General features: G+C 46.6%; 1 protein-coding gene across 1 annotated transcript in view; it reads right to left on the reverse strand.

Annotated features, from left to right (window-relative positions):
* Window positions 1–21,526, reverse strand: part of Kif26b (kinesin family member 26B) — a 422,280-nt gene that overhangs the window by 43,221 nt on the left and 357,533 nt on the right. Inside the window, 4 exon segments of the mRNA XM_028865492.2 lie at window positions 4,117–4,276; window positions 15,306–15,489; window positions 18,607–18,869; window positions 20,015–20,108. Of these exon segments, the coding sequence (XP_028721325.1) occupies window positions 4,117–4,276; window positions 15,306–15,489; window positions 18,607–18,869; window positions 20,015–20,108 (701 nt within the window).

A 21,526-nucleotide genomic window follows, 5' to 3' on the forward strand; every position in this document is an offset into this window, starting at 1 on the left:
GACATTTGGTGTAAGAGACCAGCCCCAGTGCATCTCAAGCTTGGTGGAGCCATTCAGCCATAAAGAGGGACGAGGAGGGAGCAGAGCGGCCTCTGCCCAGAGCTTACTGGTGACTACCACGAATAAATGGGGATCTCAGGCCCACAGCAGCACTAAATAAACCTGCAATAGAGGGCTTAAGCAGGGCTTACATCACAGGTGGCTGAGAGGCACCGTTCTCCAAGCTGCCAGAGACGAGCATCAGAAGTAGACACAGCCTGAGTGTCACAGGATGATTTTCCACGACCTTATTAAATGGGAGTCCAGACATTAGCAAATAAATATCCGTGGTTTAGAAACGGGACAAACACACTGCTGGCAGATGAGCAGAGAGATGTGAGGTTTTAGGACTAAATTCCTTAAATAGCAAAGGGATCAAGAGGGCTTTCATGAAAAGCCTTGCGAACTCACTCCAGGACAGTTTGGAAGCAGCTTTTCAAGAACGGACCTGTGCAGAAGCAGCCAATGACCTTAGTGTGTTACAAGCTCCCAAACCTCCCACACAGACTGTAACTCTCCCAGAACACAGACAAGGCCAGCAGAGAGCCACAGTGACCCTCTAGGCCAGTGGTTCTCAAACTGTGGGTCACGACCCTTTGGGGTTGAGTCACTTTTTCACAGCGTTGCCCACGATCATCAGAAAACATAGATATTTACATTATGATTCATAACAGCAGCAAAATTACAATTATGAAGTAGCAATAAAAATAATTTTATGGTTGGGGGTCACCACAACATGAGGAATGTATGTATTAAAGGGTCATTAGGAGGGTTGAGAACCACTGGTCTAGGCCCCACCCCCTTCGCATTATCCAATCAACAAGCATCCTCCTTCCCTTCTCAAACATTCCCAGTTGCCAACCCATGAAGGAATTGTACTTTTTTTTTTTTTTTTTTTTTTTTAAAGTCTCTTGTCTCTTTAACGGCCTTTTCTCAATGAAAAGCTTCATCGTTTTGCAAACGGCCCCTGTGTGCTGGTTTGGCTTCTGTGAGGTCTGAAACAAGCCCTTGCTCACGTCAGAGTGTGCGGCTTATCAAAGTGATGGTTTCTCCAAACGCAGTGTCAGTTATAAATGGAGCCAACAGACTTCAGGGCTTGAGGGACCACTGTGTGAAGGATGTACTTCCTCGGGGCTTGTACCCACCACAAGACAACATCTAAAAGGGACCCAGCTCCCTTGGAGGGAACTGGCCTGTGGCTAGAGGTTCTGGGTGGCAAGAGAGTCTGTGATCCTCAGAAGGGGTGTGGCCTCGGAACACCAGCTGAAGCCAACTTCACCCTGACCTCTCAGGGACCAACTCCAAACACTGCTCTGTGGCATGAGAGTTCACGCCAATACCTTTGCTCCAACCTCCCCTCCCTCCCCATCTCCACCCCTCCCCCCTCCATCAACTGTGGAGATTCCTAGCACCTCCCTAAGCAGGAAGTGGTAAGGAATAGCAAACAGCTATAAAGAATGAGCCTAGAAGGAAATCTGCAAATGCGCTCGCCGTCAGAAACCTCAGAACAAGGACAGATTTCCCTGGGCATGCGACATCTTGAAGTTAGCAGAGAGCGATTTGTGTTTCCTGTCACTGAGGAGCTGACTAGGCGGCCGGTGCCCTTGCTGATCTCCCTGCCTCCCGCACATGCTTTTCTGAATGGCGTCACTATTTAGGGTTGATGAATGAAGGGCACTGGGACTGGCCGGGCAGCCTGTGCTATGCAATGGCGGAGGTGGGGCACTCGCTCCACGCCTGCGCCTGTCATCTGCAAAGGCAATATCATCTGCAGAGTCAGAACCATTCAGGGCACATCCAGGGGGCCTGTGGGAGCACCCGGGATGGGTAATGAATCCCGACTCACTCTCAGGCTTGCTCACATGACAAATGGCCCAGTACAGTGATGAAGAGAAATGGAGACAGGCTATATCCCCTCTGTGCACATTCCAGTTAATTTCCCAGAAGCAAGCACAAGTAATGCTGCTTCTGAGCTGAGTTGTCTGGGGTGACAGATGAAGAGCGGGGGGCTTTTGTGTTTTGGAGAGATGGGGGAGGGTAAAGAATATGAAGTTTGGTTTTCTGGGATTCCCTGCCCCCCCGAAAGTGAACAGAATAACTAGGAAACCACGCAGCCAAGAAAGATCCCATTGCCTGAAATGCCAAGGCAAAGAGAAGACTTAATGCCCAGGAAGGTTAGTCTGCTAACATAATGTGGCAAAGCATGACTTTGGAGGGCTATGGTCTGATGCGGACCATCCTGCTGGGCTGTACAGAGGCAGCCAGCCTATAGATAGCAGACAGAGCTTGATGAGAGCAGGCATTGACCGGCCCTGTGGCCTCAACTGCCAAGGTCTCCCAAACTGGGAAAGGCCATACAGTTTGATCTTGTCACCAGTTGCCTAGCAGATTTTAGTAAATCTTTGTCCTACCTTCCTTTGTTCTAAAAGAGAACAGTTTCTAGTTGATTGATCAATCAGTTTGCAAATGAGATTCACAGACGCCAAATACTAACTCTGTGCATGGCTGGGAATCCAAGGAAATGTCAGAGCATAAGTTTTGCAAAGCTTAAGCACAATGACAGTCATTATGGAGCAAAGAATGACCGGACAAGAGCCTGCTCATTTGATGGCTGGCCAGACCACCATGTTTCCTGACACTAAGCAGTGGGCAGCCCAGCAAACTCTTGATGATTTGTTAGGCAGGATCAGAGTTACTGATGGAAGCTTATGTCTGCAGCTAATGGCTGTTAGGGTCAGGGGACAACTCCATGACATGGTATTATGTAGACACAACATTTATGTTAAGCCTGTGTTTACATACGATATAGAAACATTTTGTTCATCACCTGTGTGGCCAAAATGTTAGGAAGGGACTCCTAGAACCAAGCAGAAGGATGTCTGGAGGGGCTGGTGACATTCTATTACAGTCTGTTAGCTCTCCCAAGAGGGCAGGTGGTTGGCCATTAGGAGCCACTGATGTTAAAAATATGTTTAATCTAACAAGAGACCTTGAGCTAGAAAGAAAAACAACTCCTAGTATTTCCTTAGTTGTTTACAGTGGAACCAAACTGCAGCCAGAAAGAAGTTACTTTATTTAATCAAAAAATTTCATATGCTTACATTTCTCCAGCCCTCCCACCATCAACTCAACAATCTGAACAGATAAATATTTATTAAAATCATAAAGGTATTCCACTCTTAAGGACTAAGACAGGAGTGATCTACTACCCAGCAGGTGACCTCATAACAGGGTGGCATTTTGAGGTGGCATTGTATCTTCATGGTGACTCAGAAAATGATCAGATTCAAAGACACAATTCTCATTTAATGGAAACCAGGTCCCGTCTCTTTTTGTTTTTGGAGGACCTTCAGCCTTGATAGTTTTACCCCACAATGACCTTTTTCTTGGCCAAGTCCCTAACCATTGGGCTATTTCACAGCAGAAACCATAGAAAAATGAAACTTGATAAACCCTCACCTTGGCATTGTTCTCTCACAGGAAATGGTCCTTACAAGGGTGAAGAACGCCACTTTGGGGCTTATTTATTTGGGACACCAAAGGTCAGGAAGGGATGCAACTAGGATTATGACTACCAGGTAAGCTGCTGAAGGCATCCAGAATGCTCCTCCTGGTAGGGAATGGTGTCTGGGGTCTGTTATCAACCTGGACCAGAGTGGAGAAAGCAAGGCTTTTCTGGAAACTCAGATTCCGAAGGAAAAAAAAAAAAAAGATTTTCACACCAGTTCTTCACGTCATTTCACTGTGATGCATATAAAAGACAGAGGCAGAACCCTCATTGTGAAATGAGTGGGGGTTCCTATGACTAGGAAGACACACAGCTGAGCTGGGCAATGGTGGGGGGGGTAAGCAAGGCTGGGTACTCATCAGCACTGCTGACAGGGCGTGTTTAGGGCTGCACCAGAAATGGGAGATCAGGAATGGTAAAGAGGGAAGGATCCTGTATATGGAGTCAAGGTTTTGTGTGGGATGAGACATGGTAACGCCCGCAGGCTTTTAAAGCTTTCCTAAGTAGGGAGATCAGATGACACACAGTGCCCATGGTACCCATGCAATAATAAATAGGGTCGTACTTACTTGTACGGGATGTGTTTGCTGCCATTGACAAGAGCCAGGATGACGTTGCCCAGAGCGGACAGCGAGAGGCACAACCCTGAGCCTCCTTCTCGGTTTTTGCTGAGAGCTTTCACACAGCTGCCCAGATCGATGAGATGCAGGCGGCTGCGACCTCCAGACACTGGCACAGGGAGGAAGGAGAGAGAGAAAAAGAGAACGGGTAAGTTCTGGCCAGTACATTTTCTCTTCTTCATGTAGCTCTACTGGGAATCTTGGAGGAAGGAAAAGATTAACATTTGATGATGTAAACAATTCAACCTGGGGTTTCAAATAGAATCAGTGCTCTTAAATTCTGTCCACCACATACCACACACCCTCTAAAACCCACTGTCACTTATTTTACAAATAAAAGGACAATTCCAGCAGACCAGATGGTTCACTGAAGGAGGGTTAGGTAGGGCTTTCCTCGACTGTCCTCTGGATGACAGAGTTCTGCAACTTCCCCAGTTAAAATCTGAGCAGCTCATGAGTGCTTATCTACCCTGGTTTGTTACTGTCAGGTAGCCGACCTAATGCTCAGCCAGGAATCAGGTTGGTAACCCTAGGAGAGATTTGGAAGGTGTAAGATCCAGGTGCAAAGGCAGGAAAGACCCGACTATTTGCTGAGCGCCTGCCAATTGCCAGGTGCACAGACATCCATCTCACTCAATTCCCATACAAAATCATCCAAACACTAGCATCCTCTTCTTGTGGATAGGAATATTAAAGCTTGGAAAAGTTAAGGATTTCACCCATGAATTCTGGCTGCCATGAAGTAACAGGGACCAGGCTAAGCGTTGTATCCAAAACAACCAAAAATAAAGAGAAAATATAAAATAGCTGTTTTTAAGACACTAGACATTAGACAGGGAAAAGGACTCTTGGGGCACAGCAAACAAACAAGGCAAACATTCTTGGCCTCAGCTAACTGTGCTGTGAGAGTTCCCAAGCTCAGCCCTGGTATGACCTGGTGGACCCACTGAGCTCAAGAGAGATAGAACCCAACATCTAGGGAAACCAAGGAGCAGCCATGTGCAGGACAGAACACTAGAAAGGAAAGGACAGGGGGTTTATAGACAGTCTCTGGAAGATTCAGCTGAATGCTCATCAGCAGATGCTCATGAGAAACTGCTAATGAATTCTAAGAGGTGCCTGTTTCCAATAGTCAGGTCAGAAAAATCTGAAAGTTCATGTGAAAAGATAAATAGACATGAAAAGAAGCAGGTAGATGATAGCCCTAATGAAGCAGTATTCAGAACAAACCTACAAAAAACGTAACTATCAGAATCCACAGAGAAGGAGATGAGAAACAGTTACTGCCATTCCGTGTCAATGTTAAATGCTTAAAGAGAGACATGGCCACCCTGGGCTGTATAACAAGAGCTGTCTCAATTAAAATAAAAGTGTATATAATAACCTCTAAGAGAGTGAAACAAAGATAAAATTGTGTCTGAGAGTTTATGGCAAGTTATACATTAATAAAAAGAAATGTAAATAAATTTGATAGTATGTCAATATAAATCTTCAAAATGAAATAGAGAAAAATAAAAGTACACAAAAAATACACACACACACACACACACACACAGAGAGAGCAAGAGAGAGAGAAAGAGAGAGAGAGAGAGAGCATGACCAATTGGTAGGTATTTAAAAGGGTCACAGAACAACCTCAGCTGTCTAAAACACACACGGTTGGATTTTCAGAGTGTGGCACAGATGCAATGCTTGAATAAATAATGGCCCCAACTTTTCCCAAATGGTGAAAATGACCAAGCCACAAATCTACATAGCTCAGTCAGCCCCAGGCACGAGAAAAATGAACGACCCGGTGAAGCAAATGATAACCACACTGCTCAGAACAGAAGGAGGGGAGAAGATCAGCCCGAGGAGCAAAGGCATATTCCACACAAGGGATCACAGGGGAGGGAGTATGTGTGACGGCCGATTCCTCCTCGGCGATAAGCGATCGGACGGCACAGCACCATGTTTAAAAGCCAGAAACTGTCACGTGAGCAGTCAACATCCGGAATAAGTATCATTCCAAAAAGCAAAGGGAAAAGAAATACACTCTTTTCCTTGATGTGCGGCTGGGAAGGCGGCCCATTGCGTAAGAACACTGACTATGCAAACAGGAGGCCTGATGAATTTGAATCCTCAGCAGCCACATAAGAAACCAGGAGCGGCTAGGGAAGTCTGTAAGCCCAGCCCTGCAGGGTGGGATGGGGGTAGAGACAGGCTAAAACCCAGAAGCTCTCTGATGAGCCAGACTGACTGACACAGTGAGCATCAGGTTCACTGAGAGAGATCCCGTCTAGGGGGAGGAGCAAGGCGGAGAGCAGCCGAGGAAGACGTGACACACTTATACATCTACTCTCCACACCCAGCCCAAATGTTGGCTTCATGTGAGGGACATTCAGGTGGCACCTGGGTATACACAGCTGGGCACCTCAACATCTGTAGTTAGAACTCAAAGACCACCCATGAGGGCAAGGTATGGACTTGCTGTTGGATAAGAACTTGGGGGAATCATCTTGGGGCCTTTATTTTCATGCCTGCTGCTGGTGGTGAACATTCCAGGAAGCAGAGCATTGCAGCTTCTCCAGCTCGGTCCCACACTTTAGACATGAATGAAGTTCATTTTGCTTATTTCCAACTGTCCCCAGGGCAACCCCTTAAAAAGGAGGCCATATTACTTCTCTTCTATCCTATTTCAGATCATGCAAGATTGGCTCATGGCAATGATGTGCTGGGGAAACAGTTATTTTTTAAAACAAAATGCCATCTGTTTTGCAGCCCAATTATATAGACAGGAGAGGTGTAGGTATTCCTCACACATCTCAAATGAAAGGGCAAAGACAGAGACCAATTTGGACTTCCAGACGTAATGGTCCATTTGATGTAATGGAATAAAATGTATAATGTACACATAGTAAAACAGAACAAAAGGTGGCTTAGATTGTGTTGGCGAGCTTTATAAAACACCTGTAATTACCTGCATGACTCAGAAAGAGAGGCACCTCGCACAGTGGAAAAGCTGCTCTCTGCCCTATACCCACTGGCGTTTGGGTGGTCAGGGAATCTGCCTTTCACAAATGGTGCTTAATCTAGAATGGTGCGAAGTCAGCGGTCACGGACTGTTTGATGGTGTTGAGTCTACATCACTGTAAGTGGCTAGGGAGAGAGGAATTCCGCAATGACTGAGCAGAAGGTGTGGTCATTAACACAGGTAAGAAGCAGGTTCCTTATCAACATCTCAGATTTCTGAGATCAAGGATGCAAGAGTTAAAGGAATGTAGGTGAATCTGTCTTGAGCAACTTCATTTTCTTTAGAGAGTGTCTCATGTATCCCAGGCTGGCCTTGAACTTGCTGTATTTCTGAGAATAATTCTGAACTTCTGATGCCTCTGTCTCTGCCTCCTGTGTGCTGGGAGAGCAGACATGTGTCATCATACCCCGTTTATTATGTGCTGCTGGTGATCAAGCTTCAGGCTTCATGCATGCTAGGCAAGCACTTTTCCAACTCAGCTAGATCCTCAGTATCTTTATGTTTTAAGTCTAGAGTTGGACCAAACCAAGTTACCCACAGGCCTTATTTTCCCCACAGGGAGTAATTCTCCTAATATCACTTAATGCCTACATTATGCATAAATTGGACTAAAATTATAGATGATAAAACCGAGACTGAGATCCACACATGCTGAAAAATAAATCATCTATGATTTCATTGAAAATGAGCGCTGAGTCAGATGGAAACCCAGAGTGAACTCTACAACATGCAGAGCCTTTTACTCATCTTGCATCAATGTGGCTTCCGATTTGGCAGCACTCTGGAATCACCTGGGACCTGCGAAGAACTACCTCTGCCTGCCTCCCACTCCCAGACCGTCTCACTTGACTGGGTTAGGGTGCGGCATGGGCACTGGGGTTCTCCAGACAACTGTCCTGTGCTGCAAAGTCTGGGGACCACTGTCTGCCTACCTGTTGGGTCAGTCACACTCTCCATCGCCCAGTAAGACACTGTCAACCACAGCATGCCCAATGTGTGTGGCTGCTTTGGTTAGGCCCTTTTGTTGCAAAGAGACCTGTTGTCCATCTGCCAGAGGCTCAGATATTTACGACACGTGCATTTATTACGACTAAAACCTAAATGATACAGAAGCCAACAAACTGTCATCTTGTAAGGAGTTTGTACAGTTATACATAAATTAAATTTAATGTTTTGGAAAGGTATTTTAAAGAAAAGATTCAAGTTAAATTAGATGTACATGAGAAATCAGAGTTGAAAGCATGAAAAGGAGCCAGGAAAAGGCTAAGTCTAGTTGGCAGCAAATGGGTCTTGTAAGTTCTTGAAACTTTGAAGAAATTAAAGTAAAAACGATTAAAATCAGAATGGTTCATGAAAGTTAGAGCTTTAAGTTAAAAACTCTAAGCAAGTCCACACTGTATGACCCCAAGATCCGTGAATAAATACACATTTTTATGCAATGTGTCTTTTGATGGGATTCCCCTCTTTAGTGGACTTTCTCTGTGAACTGACCAACTTCTGGGTGTGTAACATCCCCATGGCATCGGCTGGCACAAGGGTGGTTTGCACACTGTGCTAGGTATTTAAAACCGATGGTCAAGAGGTAGAAAATGAACTTTGGCTCTGCTTCACAGGTGTCAGTCCTTGGTCACCTGGCCCCAACATGAGGCCAGGCCGAACATCATGGCTGTAAGAATGTGTGGTAGAGGAGACTGCTCACCTCACTGCAGCCAGGAAGCATAAGCAAGCAGGAAGAGGCTACAGCCAAGATCTACCCTTGAAAGTTAGGACCCCTAGTGACCTGCTTCTTCCAACGAGGTCCCACTTTGATTTCTACCAGCTCTCAACTGTCTATTCAAATTTTGAATCAATCAAGGCATTAAATTGTTCCTTAGGCCAGTGCCCTCAGGGCCTATCGTCTCTGGAATAGCCCTGACACGCACACTCAGAGGTATGCTGTATCTTCTAATAATTCAAAATCCATGCAGTTTGGTCTTGCTCTCTGAAACTAGCTGTATGTACTAGATGGTAGAGGAAGCTGGGGTTAAAATACGGCACACATTCCATTGCATGTAATACACACATACTGAGTACTGGCATGCAGACACAGGACCAGCACCATGGAGACCCAAGACGACTATCAGTCTTCTGTTCTCAGGAAGTACATAGCCTTGTGGAGCCCAACAAGCATGGGAGATAAAAATGTGAGGCAGAATAGGACAAAAGCTGCTCTGAGGTTCTAAGGAGAAAAAGATTATGCAGAAAGGAGAGTCTGGGAAGCTGCAAGGAGGAGGCTTTTATGGAGTCTGGGAAAGCTGTAAGAAGGAGGCTCTTATGCAGTCTGGGAAACTGCAAGGAGGAGGCTCTTATGGAGGAAGTAGGCTTGAGAACTGTTACTGTCTCTGTCCCTTCCCTCCATCCTGAGGTGAGGTAGCTCTGACACTGATGGTGGGAGAGATCAAGCACAGGGCTGGTACTGTCACTTCCTAATCGACTCTGGTGAGGGAGCTGCGAGTCCTGCACTGTGTAGCCATCTTCCTATTCAGGGCTTTGCTGCTAGGGACAGTGGGGGGAGGGTGGTTGAAAGAAAATGCCCCTCCAAAGGGAGTGGCACTATTGGGAGATGTGGCCTTGGGGAGTAGGTGTGGTCTTGTTGGAGAAAGCGTGTCACTGTGGGGGCGGGCTTTGAGGTCTTTTCGCTCAAGCTTCCCTCAGTGTGACACTGAGACCACTTCCTGTTGCCTTCTGATCAAAATGTGGCCAGCACCGTGTCTGCCTGCACACCGCCATGCTCCCTGCTGTGATGACGATGGACTGAACCTCTGAACTGTAAGTGAGCCACCCCGATTAAATGTTTTCCTTTTAAGAGTTGCTGTGGTCATGGTGTCTCTACACAGCCATAGAAACCCTAAGACGGGGCTCCCCCCTCCCCTTTAGAAGTACATCTACTAACCAGGTGATGGATCTTTAGAGCATGTAACCACACAGCCCTGGGTAGGACACGGCTGATTCAGGTCATCACCTTTGTAAAAAGTGTTTGACTGCAATCAGAAAACCGAGGTGAAGGAAACTGTCTGACTGTTCTTGTGAGCAGATGAGTGTAGGCACAGACGCCTGCCCATGTCCATTCATTCATGTACACGTGGACAGCCTAGTCCGTCGCCGTTTCCCAGGTGGAAGCAAGGTGAATGAACAGATCAGAGGCCCAGTGGTAGTTGTCAGTGGACCCTGGATGTCTGCAAGCTGGTTCACCAAAGAGATGCTTGGAAATTACCTATTTTTAGTATGTATCTGTATGGTGTGTGTTATGAGTGCAGGTATGTGCATGCTATGGCATGTAGGGAATCATTTCTCCCGGTCACCATGACTTCTGGGAAGGTAATTCAGGTCACCATGTCTATGTGGTAAGCACTTTTCCCTGCTGAACCATCTCACCGGCCCATAAATGAATGCTCTTAAAGACCACGCTTATGAAAAGGACAAGGAAGACGGGCTTCACTGGCTCGCTGTTGTGGGATATTTAACCATGTAAAGATGCGTTGCATTTGTCTATGCTGCAGAATGTTGTTTTAACTATGTGAAGGTGTGTTACGTTTGTTTCTGCTGCCTTTGTTAGTGATGTAAAGACGCGATACATTTGTTTCGCCTTGCCTGCCCAAGGCACCTGATCGATCTAATAAAAACCTGAATGGCCAATAACTAGACAGGAGAGGGATAGGTGGGGCTGGCAGGCAGAGAGAATAAGTAGGAGGAGAAATTTAGGCAGAAGAAAGAAGAATAAGAGAAGGGAACAAGAGAGAAAGAGAGGGACATGCCCAGGGCCAGAAGCCAGGCAGCCTCTAGCCGGCCAGCCATGGAGACAGCAGAAAAGTAAGATATACAGAAAGAAAGAAAGAAAGAAAGAAAGAAAGAAAGAAAGAAAGAAAGAAAGAAAGAAAGAGAAGGAAGGAAGGAAGGAAGGAAGGAAGGAAGGAAGGAAGGAAGGAAGGAAGGAAGGAAGGAAGGAAGGAAGGAAGGAAGCAAGCCCCAAGGCAAAATGTGGATTAAGAGAATACAAATTAAAATAAGAGCTAAGATAACGCCAAGCATTCATAACTAATAACAAGTCTCCATTTCATGATTTGGGAGCTGGTTGGTGGTCCAAAAGAAAGCCTGCTACAGCTCAACACCTTGAAGGGACACAGTATCACCCATTGTGAGGAGTAGTACTTGCCCATTAGAGGCCTCTTCCCAATGCTGAGTTTGCATGGAGCCTGCACGCCTTTCTAGATTTAACAGTGAAGACCTCGGAATGGGGAGAACCAGCTCTGCTAATATTCCCAAAGCCTTGGCAACTGGGGAGCTCTTTTAAGCCCTAAAACAGTATACATCAACAAGGAATGTTCTTTTCTATCTTGACCAGAAGGTTTAAGTCATCTACAGGTGTGTGTGTGTGTGTGTGTGTGTGTGTGTGTGTGTGTGTGTGTGTGCATACCATGTATAGATGGGTCTAAGACTCTGAACATATTCACACTGTGTATTTAGTTCTTGCGGCAGAGATCGCCCCTGAATCCATCATCAGGCTAAGCCTCTCCCAGTTGGTTAACAGCCCTGTTTCCTGCTTCCCCGCAGGGTAACTAATTAATAAACCTTCCCTTAATTGAGTTCTGGCTGCCAAGTCCACAGGGATTATAACTTATATATAAGTAAACAAAATTTCCATTTTAAACAACACTCCAAATCTTCTCATTATGGGTTAGCGGAATAAATCCATTGAAATCCTGCTGGGCCTGAAGGCGGGGTCTGATCCTTTGCCTTTGAGATGCTGGGGCCCTGGCAGGTGGGAGGGCTTGCCCTTTGCCCTTTGCAGCCTGGACCCTCCCCTTCTTTCTTCTAGTTTGCTGCAATGCTGGACAAGCACCTGAGAGGTTTGGAAGCCAGTGGTGGCCTTTTCCTTTTGCCTGAATTTATTATTTAAAAGCAATTTTCATGTACAACTTAAAAATAAAAAGATGACTTGGATGTTAAATATTTAATAAGTGCCTAGGATTTGGTAGGGCCAATTTGGGAGCAAGTCTTCCGTTTTAGGGAATGTTCTTTTAAATCGTTGTGGAGTCAGAAATTCAGATTTTTACATTTGAAGTACTTCAGTGAAATCTTTCTGTATTTTCATTGTTTGCTACTGCGTCCAGACTCTGAGTTGCAAACAAGACCATGAAATAAAAAGTTGAAAGACCCAAAGAGAATTGCTGGCTTGGAGTGCAACTTAGAAGGACATTGTGCTGCCCTCTGGGCCTCTGTGCTTGGGGCCTTTGGAAGCCCTGGTCTCAGGACTCAGAGCTGTTGGGAATCCCCTTTGCTGACCATATAAGAACTCACTGAAGGCTATGATGATTATTAGTATTGACAGTTGTTTAAATGACTAAAATAAACAGTGTTCCAAGTCTTACATCCACTCTGCTAAGACATTACCCAGAACAAGCAGCGAGGGCGGGATTTACAGCCAGCTCCCAGGACTGCTGGGCGAAACACAGTTCAGCTGCAGCTTTCTAAGCTCAGGGTCTCTCACTCCACGTCCTAATTCCTGTTTCTGGCCTCAAGAATGCTATGCTAAATGGAAGTGCTTGACATGGTGTGAACTCCCCTTTGAGAATTAATGTCCTTCAAAAGATTCCCGTTCAACATGTCCTGCTGTTCCCCAGTCAAACCCTGACAATCGCAGGCTGTCCAAGGAGATCTGGTTTTAGGTTAATGGTACCCTTCCCAAGGGGCATCCAGAGTGATAAGTGACAGCCAGGCTCTCTAGATTCCTGGGGAATTCTCCATCTGCTTCCAGATCTCTACAAGTGGCCTTGGCTAGTGGTACCCCAGTCCCAGATAGAGCTGTTTTCATTCATTCCCCATGGTGGGAATGGGAAGCAGGTCTCTAGGGCCAGTCAAAACAAATGAGCAAAGAACAAGGAAGATAAGTGAACAAGCCAGAGAAGCAAATCTCAAGTGTATTATGTTAAATGAAAGAAGCGAGGTGCAAAGGGACCCATTTGGGCCTCAGGATTGATTAACACACTACTATAGATAAAGGTCAAATACAGACAAAAACAGATCAGTGCTTGCCAGGGATTGGAGGTGGGGGTAAGGACTGAATATAATTATAAATATAATTGGCAAGGAAAACTTCCCAGGCCACTGATATCACCTTGAATTTTCCTGGTTGCACAGCTGTATGGATTTGCCAGAACTCATCTAAAAATATCAAAGGATATAAATTCCACTGGATACAAATTATTACTCAATAAACCTGAATCTAAGACACAGTAACTGGGTTAGATATGTTCAGAATACTGCTGCAATCCTGGCACTCCAGAGGCTGGGCAGAAGGATTATGAGTTCAAAGATACCTGGGCTAAATAGTGAGACATTGTCTCAAAAACCAAAACAAAAATGAAGCCAACAGGCAAGCCACCAAACCCTAAGGAGCAGGTAGAGTGGGAGATATCAGGTCCACGGAGGCAGAGAGATGGGAAGAGGATATTCCAGCAGAGAATACCAGGAACCCTGGAGAACTATCTTCAGGAATGTTTTGAAAGTCTTGGGCAACAAGAACACTTGAGGAGAAACTAGGGTGAGCCTCCCTCTCCATGGGTTGTGTTAATTCCAGATTTACTTTGAAATAGGGCTGTCAGTGGTCTCCTTCCAATTTTCAAGCCAAGTTTCCTCTCCTGACTCAGATTTTGTTGATTTCCTAGCATTCATTGTTCTTGAGACAATCTTTCAAGAAGACTAGGGACCAACTGCTTGGGCTTGGAAAGCCCCACCAAGACATTCTTGAGAGTTGTGAGAGTCCCTGCCTGGCCAGCTCAGCCCTTTGGCTTATGTCTTGTTAGAAAGCCTAGTGAGTCAACAGACTCCTTGGTCCATGAATCAAGATTCCCATACAGAGGTACTCAGTTAAGTGTGGTACCCAACCCTGATGGGCCTAGAATGCACACTGCTGACAGACAAAGATGGATAATTGCTTCAGTTTTAGATTTGACAGAAGAGCCAGGCTGGGATGATGAACCACAGAGCTGGGTGGGGTCCTGGCAGTCTGGCTCTCTCACAGAGCAAGTCCTGTGCCTGCATTTATACAACACATTTTTACAGACAGGCAACACAGAGGGAAGCAGCCCACACCGGCAGTTCTTCCAAAGTCTAATTTATAAGCTATTCAAACTATTTCTTCCTAGCCGATAGGGTGGACTCAGCATAATGATGGATGCCATATTGAGAGGTACTCTAGTGGCTTACTATTGGTTTTGGTGGTGTGATGGCTATTCTTGGTTGTCAACTTGACTACATCTGGAATTAACTAAAAATAGATGGCATACCTATGAGGAATTTCTGCTTAATTTGAAGTAAGAAGATCTATTCCTAATGCGGATCTTTGAGGTAGGAAGACAAACCTTTACTGCAGGTCTTTAAGCCACATCTAATCTGGGCCACGCCTTCTGCTGTAAGCTTATATAAGGACACGGAAGAAGAAAATTTCTGCTCCTTGCCTGCTTACTCTCACCTTGTTAGTAAGTCCATTCCTTCACTGGCATTAGAGCCTAATCTTCAGGACTCCAGCATTAGGTCAGTTGAGACATCCAGCCTCATGGACTGAGAACTACTGGATTCTTGGTCCTTCCTTCAGAGGCAGCCATTATTGGATTAGCTGGACCACAGCCTGTAAGTCATTCTATAAGTCCCTTCTCTCTCTCTCTCTCTCTCTCTCTCTCTCTCTCTCTCTCTCTCTCTCTCCATATGTGTGTGTGTGTGTGTGTGTGTGTGTGTGGTGTGTGTATATATATGTTCTGTTATTCTAGAGAACCATGATTTAAAAAGGTGGTGAGCCCTATAGGACTTGTGAACAGAAAGAAAGTATTCAACAGCTATTTTTCTTTTTTAATTCATTCTTTTACACATCTAAGGCAATGCCATTTGTAAATTATTATTGCCAAAGCTAACCTTTTGTCTCTGTACAACTCAAAAGTGAACTCAAGCCTAGAATCCTCAGTTATCTTGGATTCCAGACCACTGAGCTGCAAGCGGGTGCCATCCCCTCTGCTAAGGAAGGGTGCTGCTGCCTTTGGTGAGGGGTGCTAGCTGGCCAGAGCCATGACGGAGCCAGCTAAGATGGACTTACTTCCGCCCTTCCCGCTCTTCTCCATCCGGTACTGGTAGATGTGCAGGGTGAAGAGCATGTGGGAGTTACGGTGGTCATCCTCATCACAATCCTGCTGGTTGCTTCGCCGTGAGGCAATGGCAGCATCCAGGAAGAAGGCAGCCTTCTCTGCGGTGGGGGCCCGCAGCTCACTCTGGTTCTGCAGCTGGAGGACAGAAAAAAGAGCTGAGACCTTCAGGCTTCCCTCCTGCCTGGGGAAGCTCAGTCCAAGTGGTGAGGCCAGAAGTCCTTCTGAAACCAGGTCCTACACACATGGGCTATTCTCAGCATAGTCATTTTTTTTTCTTTTTTCCCTTTCATGTATGTGTGGTACACATGTGTAGAAAGGCATGTTTGCATGGGTGTGGGCACATTTTTATGCTTGTAGAAGCCTGAGGTGGACACTGGGCATTATCCTTGGTTGTTCACTGTGGCAGAAAATCTCAATTGATCTCAGAATTCTAGATATAAATAGTCTCTGGGCCAGCCTACTTTGTAAATCCTGTCTCACTTTAAAGCAGTGGTCCTCAACCTGTGGGTCTTGACCCCTCTGGGTCAAACAACCCTTTCACAGGGGTCATTTAAGACCATTGGAAAACACAGATATTTACATTATGATTTATAACAGTAGGAAACATTGCAGTTATGAAGTAGCAATGAAATAATTTTATGGTTGGGGGTCACCACAACATGAGGAACTGTATTAAAAGGTTGCAGCATTAGGAAGGTGGAGAACCATTTAGAGGCTGGACATACAGGCAGACTGTCACCTCCCCCCTCCCCAGCCTTTACATGCGTTCTGGGGGTCTGAATGCTAATCCTCATGTTTTTGTGGCCAGTGCTTTAACTGTGGAGGCAACTCAGGTGGTTGATTGGCTTCTGAAAATTAGTATTGACCACATTTATTGGATGTAACTTGTTTTTAGTTATTTTACAGCTAGCAAGTGGCTCTATGGTGTGGGGGTGGGGGTGGGGTAGTGGTAGCACATGCCTATCTTTGTGAACTGACATCCTAAGCCATTCATCACTAACCTGAGAGATGTGACTAGGTCTTGACCTTAAAGATCGGAGACAGGTGCTGTGAAATGCGATTTTACATCTGACAAGGAAGAGCCTTGTCTAGTGTTCATTTCCGATTTCTCAGTTATTTAACAAAAGCTAATTTTAGGTCACATTTACCGGCATAGTCATGAACAAGAAGTACATTATGCTAGTTAGTGATAATTGTCAACTTGACAGACTCAAGAATCACTTGGGAGTTGGGCCTCTGGGCATGACTGTTGGGGTTATCACATCATTGGGGTGGGAAGACCCACGCATTGAGGGTGGCACCCTTCCCTGGCTGGGATCCTAGGTTGTTGTGTAAGTGAAGAAACGGAGCTCAGAGGCAGCATGCACTTATTCGCTCTTGCTTCCTGATTGTGAATGTGAGCTGACCAGCTGCCTCAGGTTCCTGCTGCCTTGGTGATGGCCTGCTCCCTTCAACTGAGAGTCCTAATAAAGACTTTCTCTGCCAAGTTGCTTTTGTTAGGGTATTTTATCCTAGCAACAGAACAATGTATAGAAGGCATGTAGAAACACCTAAGTAATTTGAAGGTCCCATCTGTATTTAAGAGACATCTATCAGTTTTTGTTTCGGCGCCTGAATTCATGCTCAAGGCAAACTCACGAGTGATTAGAAGTGACGTAGTGGGCACTGTGTCTAAATCTTGTGAGAACCCCGGGTCTGAATCCCAGGACTCCCTTTTGTGGTAGAAATCTGCTTTTTGGGTTAGTTGAGACAGGTTCTTGTTCCCCTCACGCTCTCCATCTTCTCTCCACAGCGATCTGAATGTCGGCGTGACAGGTGCATGCCTGATTTAGCTTTGATTTTTTTTTCAGGAACTGATTTGCAACATGTCTTTGGGTTGGTACAAATTATGACAATTTTCTACTCCGACTTTAACCATACCTATAATTTCAAGCTGTGAGAAGCAATATTTGGTGCAGGCAGGATTTGCAAGCTAAGACCATCTTTCAAATCCTTGAACTTCGAAGGGATTTTATCGAATGGGTACTTTTGAACTGACTAGCCGACTTAAACGAAAGCATTACAAACATTTAAAAGAAGAGTTTCAAGAGGCCATTACTTTCTTCATCCTATTTACCTTCCGCTAAACAGACCTTTACTTAAGAGAACCTTTGTTAGTAGACTCCCAAACGAATCTAAGTTAACACATGTTTGAGTGCCCTGCCAAGCTTGCAGCCAGCATGGTGGCCAGGGTGCTCCTGTTTCCATCACGGAGCCTTGCAACAGCATCTGAACATGTGTTATGCTTCAGAGTAACAGTTCCCGGGATCCTATGGGAACTTGTCAGAAATGCACATTGAGGGGAGGAGGCGATGAGCTTTACCTCAGAGGGAATCAGACACTGTTGAGGAGGAGCCCAGCGATCAGTTTCAAGTCCTCCAGGCAACTCTGGTGAGCACTACGGAGATTTCTAAAGGAAACTGGAAGGTTCTGAGTACCCCTAGCAGAGGCTGAGCAGGGCCAGGTTTGGAGAAATGGATATAATACTGGCTCTGGGACATCCTCACCCATAGAAATGATCCAGCTGGTAGGAGGTGGGTACTCATCAAAGAGACACCTTTCTGAAATAGGAGGCATTTGGGAAGCCTACTGTAGGAGACCGGCAGAACTGACTTTCTGGATATGAACCAGGGGATCCCTCAAGTCATCCCCATGTAAAACAGCAAAAAGAAGAGGCCCTCATAACAGGCCTAACTTCCTGAAAAGGCAAGCAAGAGCTTCTCTTGGCTTCCATGGTTCCAGCAATTATATCACGGTTCTAATTAGAAATCGGTTATTAGCTTTTTCCCACAGCACTGCTAATCCGGTTGTAAAGCTGTGCCAGAAACAGGGTTTATAGAGCCATAAACAGCTCCAGCGATGGTTACAGCTATTTGTGCAGAGCAGTAAATATTTCAGTTTGTTGTTAAACAAAAGGAAGAGTGTGTTCCCCCCTCTTTCTCGAAAGGTGTCAAGAAAGTGGATTCGAATTCCCCCACACGCTACGACAATTGCAGCCCCTGCTCATTGTCAATTAGATTCAAGGTACAAATATTTAGGTTGGGCGAGCAGATGGCCCCACAGCTGCAGGCCATAAAGTTCCAGTCCACTTTAAAGTAAACACTCATAAGCCTTTCCCAGTTTCCCTGGTAAGGGACTCCAGGGCTGAGATGCCCCATCCTCTGAAGGAGAGATGAATCGCCCCTGCCTAAGCCAAGCTCCCAAAGCAGTCACCTGTGTGCCACAGATGGGGTCCTCACAGAGGTACACGCCTGGCGACTGTCCATCCTGTAGGCTGCCCGTGGCCACCTCAGACAGCAGGTCTCGAAGGTTCTCCTCTTTCCCCCACACCTCGACAGCTGAGATCCGGACTGAGAATCGGGCCCCGGTCTTTTCCTTGCGCTCATTGATCAGCTTGAACAGCCAAGAAATGGCGCACGGAATGATGCCCAGGTTCTGCATGGAATCATCCCTTCCAATCATGGTGTAGGATTTCCCTGTGGGAGCCCGGGAAGAAAGAAACACGGTTGGAGAGGCCAGACATCCCTCTTTATAGCCTTAAAACACAGATGCTGAGGACACAGAAGGAAGGTGTGGGAGACTGGGAAGGAGGCGAGAGACCAGAAAAACAGCCAACCTTTCCTTGTACGGGTGATGAAACAGCTATAGGAACATTTGAGAGGCCAAACAAACAACAAGATGAAATCACTAGGAGCCTGGCGGAGGACCTGAATCATCACAGGCTCTCTGCCTCCGCATTGGTCTACACGAAGTAGGAAGCTGGGGCTTTCCATCGCCATTCCAATCCTTTTTATAGCCACCCCACAGATTAAATCCACACACCCGTGCTTTATATCCTTTCTCAAGTTAAATGCTGTGTATTTTTTTTTTATAGTGCGAGCGAATTCCATTAAAATCAGGACCCCTGCTTTGATCTGTGATCAGGAAGCGAAGAAAGGAGCAGGGGTGGGGGTGGGGGGTAACAGGCTCTCTGATCGTAGGGGGTGTGGGCCTCTGTGCCCTCTGCAAGGCCTCTAGGATGAACCCTTCTGCCGAGGAGTACTTGTTTGAGCTTCCCAAGTTGCTAACTCATTCTGCATGTCAGACAAGGCCTGGGAGTGAACAGATGACCATAGATTGGGACAGGGAAGAGAGTGTAGGGGGGATTGAAGCCAATCCTATGCAGGGCTAGCTGGTGGTGCCTTTCCCATGTGCTCAGACAGGGAGGACACCTCACTGAGCTGGACATTGGAGGCAAGGACAGCTTTGCTTCTCCCACGTGGGGTTCTGCTTGGAGATTCCTCTATTAGCTCCACCCACCTAAATCTGCTCCCCAGACATGCCCTGTTCAAGACAGGTGCACCTTCCCTGCTCGCCTTCTGGGATTGACTATGACCTAGACCAAGTAGGAACACTTTTGCTACCCCATGCTTCCCCCTCTTGGACTTGACGCTGCCCTACGTGAGGAGGTGAACACTTAGGACACTTGTTTCAAAGTCAGGCGTGGTTAGTGTTTATTATTCAGTGTGGCACCAAAAGGGAACTTGGCCCTTCCTTTCACCGAGGACTCTAGAACCAATTCTGGAAGAGGGATGAGGTGACAGGAAACATGAGCAGCACCAGAGGTCACGTTTCCACTCACCCAGCTTGGCATGGCCAAAACAGAACACACAGCCGTCTGCCCCGTTCACCACAGACTGGATTACCTCGGCCACCGTTCCGGCACATACTTCAGCCTGGAAGACACAAGAAGGGGCAGGCACAGGTGGTAACTGAGTCACGTAGCACCGTGAGGCACCTCGATGACACAGACGTGAGTCTGCCTTCCCCGGGCTTAGAGTTCCAATGTCACCGCATTCCCAGATGCTCCAGCCTCTGCCACGGGGTTCTGAGGGAACTCAGAAACCTTAGGGACCTTCCACTCTTTGCTAGCCTGTGTGTGAAACACGCTGGCTATAAAGCTCCACTAACGGATGGCACTCTCCAGCCTTATAAAGTAGGTACAGGCTTCAGTGGTAAAATGGGAGGGGTTCTAGACCCCGTTCCCCTCTGTCACCTATCGTTACTAATTTCAGCCTCCTGGGCAAGGCACTCAACTCTCTATTGGCCCTCTGCACGTGCGCGTGCTTGAGCGTGCGCGCACACACACACACACACACACACACACACACACACACACACACCCCAAATTTCCAAAATCAGCTAATCATACTAGAGGGGAAAACGTGATTTCTATTTCAGCACAGACACCCCGAGGAACATCTTAGTTCTAACAGAATCGAGAACTTCCAGGCAAACATCTGCTTTCTCTCCATCCTTGCTTTCTTCGCTCACGTCCGCTTTTGAAAATCTCCTTTCCTATCCATACAACTCACTGTAAACAGCATCAGCTGCCACACGCCAGTGTGTTATTTGGGGGCATTCTTTGGCTGAGTGTGCCTCATCTTCAGTTTTTGTGATTGCTACGATCTTTACACAGAGACCAGGCTCTCGATCCTTCTTTGCCCCTCTCCATCAACGCTCGCTGACGGTGCATGCCGCAAACTAAAGGTATGCATGCGGTCAGGTTTGCGGACCACCTCAGAGATTCGGAAAAATCTCCAGTTAGCATCTGAGACTTTCGCAGCAGCAGCGGGAGGACCGAATTATTTTCCATGTCGCGCTGCCTGGCCTTCACTTCTGTCTTGGGGCTGGCGTCGGAGCCCACAGAGGCCCTGAGAGCCGTCAAATGCTGGGACTTCGCAGCCATCAGAGCAATGTGCCTCCCAGTGGGAACCTGAAAAGCGGCAGCCTGGGCCATGAATGTAGTTATTCAGCTCCACGGTGCAGCTGCACAAGGAAGCTAAGTATCTGGAAATCAATTTTTTTCTCTCCCAAACTGAAATTGAAAAACCGCACTCCCAACAACTGTCCATTGTTCAGGGGTGGTCGCCTCAGCAGCTCTTCAGGGGTCCCCCCCTCAGCCAAGGGGATGGAGGGATGATGCTAAATGAGGACCATGGGACCTTATAAAACTCCCAGGACTGAGGCAATCAGAGCCAGTACTGCATTAAAGCCAAGACTGAGGCCGTAGAAGCTCTCTGGAATCGGCCAGGGTTGTCTCCGCAAGAGCAGGGACTGCCATGTCCAAAGCTGCTGCCTGGGAGCCTGCCTT

Source organism: Peromyscus leucopus, chromosome 15 (assembly GCF_004664715.2).
Source record: "Peromyscus leucopus breed LL Stock chromosome 15, UCI_PerLeu_2.1, whole genome shotgun sequence".
NCBI lineage: Eukaryota > Metazoa > Chordata > Mammalia > Rodentia > Cricetidae > Peromyscus > Peromyscus leucopus.